General features: G+C 48.3%; 1 protein-coding gene across 5 annotated transcripts in view; it reads left to right on the forward strand.

The window, feature by feature from the left end:
* upSET (SET domain-containing protein upSET) overlaps positions 1-6,883 on the forward strand; it is a 28,901-nt gene extending 22,018 nt beyond the window's left edge. For all 5 annotated transcript variants that reach the window (XM_022801686.2, XM_086987808.1, XM_022801690.2 and 2 more), the window contains exons 6-8: positions 72-3,106; positions 3,275-3,868; positions 4,122-6,883. In XM_022801686.2, the coding sequence (XP_022657421.1) occupies positions 72-3,106; positions 3,275-3,868; positions 4,122-4,705 (4,213 nt within the window). In that variant the 3' untranslated portion in view covers positions 4,706-6,883. The remainder of the gene's footprint in view (positions 1-71; positions 3,107-3,274; positions 3,869-4,121) is intronic.
* The last annotated feature ends 9 nt before the right edge of the window (positions 6,884-6,892 follow it).

Here is a 6,892-nt window from a genome sequence, read left to right on the forward strand (position 1 = left end):
TTCCCAGTATTTCAATACTCTGATGAAATGCGTTGCAATGTTTATTACTTTTATTATTTTTTTTGTTTCAGTCTGGAACGTAAGCCGTCAGTGAATCTGCGAACCGCTTCGCCCCCTCCGCTTACCAATTCTCCGATCACTCCAATCATTCATAGTAAAGGATACCCTACTTTATCGGCTGGACAGTTGGCCCACCAAGGCCAGGCCCAGTCATGTGTAACACCGGTTCCACAGTCTCCTGTCAAAATTAAGGAGCAGAAAGATTTAAAAGAACATTTAAAAGAGCTGAAGAAAGAATCGAATGAGTTAACGACGTCGAGTCCTGTTGCATCACAAACAAGCACCCCTGTATTGCAGGCGACAGTAGGCAGCAGTGTAACTGTCAGCGTGAAAAAGGAGCCTGGCATAGACGAGACCGATGACATGATCGAGGTAGATGAAACAGCAACCAGCATTTCTACTGTGGTCGTGCGACCAGTATCGCCCGCAAAGGCGGTCGCGGTTCGGCGAAGGCGAACTTCGTCGTTGGCAGCCGAAGTCGCCGTCAAACAGGAAGTTGGCGAAGACCTTGATGTCCAGACGGAAAAAGCGGACGCTGTGGCGGCTTCAAGCCACGATGGCGTCCACTCGATTACGGTTCACAGTGAAGAAAAGGAGAGGGATCATGGATCTGGGCGAAAGATGACGCGCGAAGAGCGCAAGCTCGACGCCATCATGCGCGCATTTGAAAAAATGGAACAAAAGCAAAAACGGAAACAGCAAGATCATAAACATGTGCCCGGTAAGGACAAGGATGACAGACGTAGGTCAAGCGGTAGTGGACGTACAGCGGGAGCCAGTGTGGGAGCTAATGAAAGTTCTTCGGACAAACGACCTCCGTCCACCGGTGGAGACGCTGCAGCTTGCCCAGCTCCTGGGCAGAGCAGTTCCAAGAAGGGCCGTCGCAAAAGTTCGTCTGGTACGCCGATGAAACGTGGCCGAGCGAGAACTACTAGTGGCTGCTCAGACACGAATAATTCGCTGAACGCTAAGGACAGCAACGCTTCGAACGATTGCTTTGCTCAGCCAGCAAAATCGAAGCGCCTGCTCATGCAGGGCTGGCTGCAGGAGAAGCATAACGGAGCAGAGCTGTCCTCTCCGGGGGGCGAGTCACCTTCGACTGGGGCAAGCACCCCTAACCAGGAGGGATACAACAAAGGCGATGAGTCGGTGTGCTTCGTGCGGGAAAGCCACAGCGTCGCAAACGCGATGGCCCATCTACGGAGGAGCAGTTCATTGTCGACAACGGTCACTGGCCAGGTGAGTCCGGGAGGTGGGCCTATCGGGCCATCCGTTGGAGTTAACAGCAATTGTGGTGCAGGATCCGCTAAGAAACGTTGGCTAAGACAAGCTATGTGTGACGACGGAGATAGCACCCCTGAAGCTCCGAACTCCCCATCCAACATTGGTCAACTTCCAAGCCAGCTGCCGACGGCGTCCCCAACGACAGATGCACCAGGATTGCTGGAGGAGGACAACCATCACGAAAGTGGCCATGCTAGCGGTCCCGATTACGTGACTCCGCTCAAGAAGCGCCGTTTAATGCGTGAGTCTGTGGACAGCGCTAGTCCCATTCACGACTCCCCCCATCGGAGCCCACATGAGTCCATTAACGATGAACATGACGAGGAAGAGAAAGAAGAACCGAAACGATTGGATGAAGAGACATCAAACGTCGACGTGGTTCAGATCGGCACGCAAAATGAGCCATTGGTTAAGCGACCAACCGTCGTCAGCACTGCCAGCGAAGAAACTCAGGACGCACCGGAAGTAAGCACAAGCAAGGAGGAACATGAAAAAGAAGGCAATCATAAAGAATCTACTCTCACAGAGTGTCCTGTGTCGATTATAAAAGACGGCAAAAGTATTGATGAGAAGGATGACGTTGATGACGAGAAAGACGATGAGCTGGTTGTAGATCTTGGTGATGAAATAGCCCCCAAGTCGTCAGAGCTGAATGAGGTGTTCTGCAAATTGGGCATTTTTGAACCACCAAAGGCCGACACCGCAACCGACATAAACATACTCAAAAAGAAACCGTCCGAAGAGTCCACTGATTTAGGCGTACAAGCAAAGAGTTGGCCAAACGACCCCAGTGACAATTTAGATGAAGAAAGTGAAACCAGCAAGCAGCGGCAGACAGCGGCGAAAGATAAATATCTGAAAAGGGAGAAAGAGGTTAAGTTCGCTAACGAACCCGAAGTGAAGGAGTCTAGCGTGAAGGAAAAGGAGCATAAGATGTCAAAAGAAAAGGACACCAATGCTAAGGATTCAAGGGATAAAATTAATAAAGATTCAAAGACCTGCCAGGTACTTTTGCCTAAGGAGCCAAAATCACCGAAGGATCTGCCAAAGGAAAAGGATGTAAGGGAGAACAAAAAGTCGGTCAGAGAGACGAATAAACCACTTAACAAGTCGGATAGAGAATCCAAGTCGATCAGAGAAAAGGAGCAAAAATCTCCGAAAGAAAAAGAGAGTAGATCACCGAAGCCGAAGGAAACGTCGTCCTCAAAGAAAGACTTGAAAAGGACCACCGAAAGAGAAACAGTAGTGACGGCCGTGGCCACGGTAGCCCCCGAAACTGCTGATCCATTTTCGCGCGCTTTAGTCAAAGAGGATTGTCGACCGAAGGATAAAAACGTAAAGGACAAAAAGGAGAAGCACCGCAAGGAGCGCAAAGACGAGAAGCGTGGTAGCCGGGATTCAAAGGAAAGGAGCTCGGTGGACGAACCTGTTGAGGAGCCCAAGTCAGCGTCGAGCACAGACGGCATGGCCCAAGAATCGCAAGCCAGCTCACCGACCTTGTCGAAAACCAGCGAGACCGAGGGCGAACTTCACGAGACAACTGACAACAGTAATCTCTCTTCCCAACAACAGCAAGAGCATGTTTCTATTCTACCGGCGATCACAGAGGCGCGCGTGGTCGAGGCGCAAGTGAACAGTGCCAGCACTGAAAGCACTTCGGAAGACAAAGGGGAGCGGCCCGTTGAGGAGACGGAAGTGGAGCCCCCAAAGGCAACAACAACCGCAAGTGATTCGTCATGGGAGCAGCCTGCCCAAATATCCGGTAAGCTTTTACCACTAATTTTTTTCGGAGTTCTTGGTTTTGAAAGAGTACTCGAGAATATATACGGTCGTGCCAAAAAAGCTTAAGTGCGTCTATATGTATATTTCATTTGAAGTATTATCGTAAATCAGCCGCTAATGTCAATTATTTTTACACTTGGTAATACAGAGGCGTCCGGAGGCGACGAGGCAACGGACTGCGATGGAGAGGAAAGTGTGGCGATGGATGGGGCGACTACGCCCACCCTGGACGAGATGGAAAACGATGATATGTCGGCAACGGCTGACGAGGGGCACTCTGATGGACGTCTCCCTGATGCACCGGTTCGCCTTCCACCTTCCGAGGCTCTGAAAGCACCGTCGTCTGTGAGCGTTACACCTTCACCGACAACCCAACAGGCGCAGCTCACAGAATCTGCTACTGTCGTGCCTGCACCAGCTCGTGACCGGAAAAAGCGTCTCAGCCTATCGGAGTACCTTAAACGGCAGCGGTCAGAGCCTGGTCCGCCTATTTTGACAGGACCTCCCACTACCAACAACAACAACAACAACAACAGCCTTCTACGTTCTCCTATTAGCTCAGGGCCTATCAAGCTGGCGCCTATCTCAAAAGAGCTACTTGGCAGCTTTGCCAAGCTCGCTGGTGGAGCCGGATCAGGGGTTAAGACCGCGGGAGTAGCCCCCATTTCGCCGATGTCGCGTAGCAAAAGCATTTCGGATCCAACTAGTCCTCTTTCACACCTCCCATCCACTATTCGGTCTAGTAAGTATAGTTACTGTCTGGTTAAGACAAACTTCGATTGATAAGAACTGTGAGGTTTGACATTATTGAAACTTAACGTTAAATTTGACGTTTGCGTTATGGAGGATTGAAAGCACCAAAATAACCGCTAGACAGTGTCTTGGCTCGGTAGATTTCGTGGCTTCTGATAACTATTTCCGTGCCTGCGTGCGAAGTATATCTGTTAGTAATGTTATTGTGCAATTCGTTCTTGCGCCTCGTATCGCGTGCTTAGGTCTGCCTGCCGCAGTAACGGCGCCGCCCATGCAGCTCCTAAGTCTATCGGCGAGTGGCTCGTCGGCACTGCACAAGTCGGCACTGTTCCCGGACACCCCAGAGCGAGATCGAGATCATCACGTTGGAGATGGCGGCACATCGGCGGTATCACTGGTGGATCCACCCGTACCAAAGCGGCGCGAACCTCTTACGCAACGTCTGCGACGTGAGTTTGGCCTTCTGGCGCCTAACGACAATCTGGAAGGCCTTGGCGGCGCTGGTGCGTCGTCCTCCGCAGCGCCTACTGTTGTGACTCCCGGTAGCTATACACCGCACGGAGCCGCCAATAGCTTTCCGACAGCAACCGTGCAGACGCCCAACGGACCTCAGCAGGTTTACTACGTGCCCCAGCCAGCCAGCGGTCAGCCATTATGTCCAGGTATGACCGCAAAACAAGCTGGCCCACTGAATCCACTCAGTGTGGGCGCTTCAACGGGCAGCACCGCAGCGCGTGGCTTCAAAGCATCTGGTCCTTTACCGCCGACAAGGCCTCGCACGAACACCAGCGGAGCGAGCGCCGGATACAAACCAGGCTACTATTAAAACTTCGGAAGATGGCAAGGTTTTAGCGACAGCGACAAATTGAAATAAATTGCAGTGAAAGCTATAGATAGTAGTAGCAATTACGACACGAAAGTAGATGATGGCGACGATGCTGAGGAACGATGGTGGTGAAAACAATATAGTGGCAAAGCTGGTTATGATCGACAAATAGAGAAATCAACGGGATAGAAAGCAACGTGCGGTACAGGAACGTATGTTAGCTGTAACAACACGATGAACAATACACGACAGTAACATGGTCAGCAACTCAGGACTCGGAGTTCTGCCAGTGTATGTAATCTATTCGGCAGATGAAACACTTATGCCTACCCACAGGCAACGGTTCCAGTCAACTGGGGGCCGAACACACCCTTCAGGCGATTATGTACATAACGAGAAGGAACCAGGTTCGCAATGCTGGATGCTATGAAGGGCGAAGGTCGAAGGGAAATACGAAGAAGATAAAAGGGTGAAAGAAGGTGAGACTAAAAGAGAAAATGTTATACAGATGACTTACGTGCGTGATCACAAAAGATGAAAACACGAAAAAAAACTAAAGAAAGAACGAAAAATAAATTCAACCTATCGGTTGATCGAAGCTACAGAAAACCACGTCTCGAAAGTCCTGGTCGAATCCTGGTGGGAGACGAAGGATCAGAACTACTCAACGCACGTAGCCGTCATACACTCATTCAACGTTAGAACGTCATTGCAAATAGCCCCTATATTCAACTCTTTGAAGAGACGTGCAGAGAACAACATCCATGACGATCTTGGCAATTACACATTGATGCATATATCACAACATAATACATTACATTGCAACAGTAACAACCGATCAGCATCTGTATACTATTCATAAACGGGACAGAAAACGGACGTACGATGTGCGTGCACCGCGAATGTCGTCGCGCTCCTGAGCTTGCTTCATCTCTGGCGGATAGAGAAATAACGGGAAATGATGGAATAGAAGTAGCTCCTAACAAACTTTGACCTTGACATATTAATGCAATGACTGGCTCAATTTATCCTGATAAAACAGAGGCGATTGCTTTTGCCGTCTGAATACATAATAATATATGGAGCGCGGGTACTGACAGGTGTCATGCAGATCGTCACACATTATATATACATCAACATATATATATACGGAGCAAACGTGTCCCGGCGCTGGGACGCGGAGGACAGCAAACAAAATACATTATTATTATTACAAAGAGATACTACTATTATTACATATTATATATATATATATATATATATATAAAACTACTATTATCTATTATTATTAATTATATGTGTAAATATAGTGTACATTGTAAGCCGGCCTGGAAAAGAAAAAATTAACAGTAATTGTAAGAGAGCGAGAGAAATAGAGCGAAATGGAGGAAAACTGTTCGATGAACAGAGATATGAAGTGTACTAACTTGGCGGTCGGAAAACGGCCCAGACTGGCGAACTCGAGATATAAGGCGCATCAGCAGCGACGCGCTGTAAGGAGAACCTGGAGAGAATGGCGAGGACAAACATGAATATATAAATATAAATATATATATATATATATATAAGTCGGTGAATGGGTGCTGGATGGCTGTTGTAAATAGGGAACGTGCTGGAAAGCCGTTAAACGGGATAATGGGATCCCCGGGGGTAAGTGAGGGGGAGTCGGAATTCGTATAGCGAACTCGTTTATCCGTCGATGACAGGTCATTCAGCCGTCGCGGATATGTGCGTTTGTGTATGTGTGTGTGGCCTGCTGATTGGTTAGCGATAAGCGCGGTTGTCCCAAGAATAGCTAATTTAAAAATGTATGATGTATGAATATACAGTTTTCGGTCACGAATTTGTTAATTGATATGTTAATTTATCGATTAGCCAGAAAGTTGAAGGCTACGAGCAGGCCACTCGCTTGTGTTGGTTTTCACTTCGGCGAAAGTTCATCTCATAGTTAGTTCATGTTTTGCCTGAAGAATGCAAAATATTGGAATTAATACGAAATTATCTCGTAACAGGAGTTGTCAAAATATTGCGAGGAAACAATTTGCTAGGGCAGACATTGTATTAAAAAACACAGTCAGGTACAGAGGCCACCAACACCCTACCGTGAAGCGCGCCCAGATAAATGTGCATATGTGCAACCGAGGAGATACGAAAGTTGTATAAAACGTGTATATACAACAGTACAGA

Source organism: Varroa destructor, unplaced genomic scaffold, assembly GCF_002443255.2.
Source record: "Varroa destructor unplaced genomic scaffold, Vdes_3.0 BEIS01000004.1, whole genome shotgun sequence".
Lineage (NCBI taxonomy): Eukaryota > Metazoa > Arthropoda > Arachnida > Mesostigmata > Varroidae > Varroa > Varroa destructor.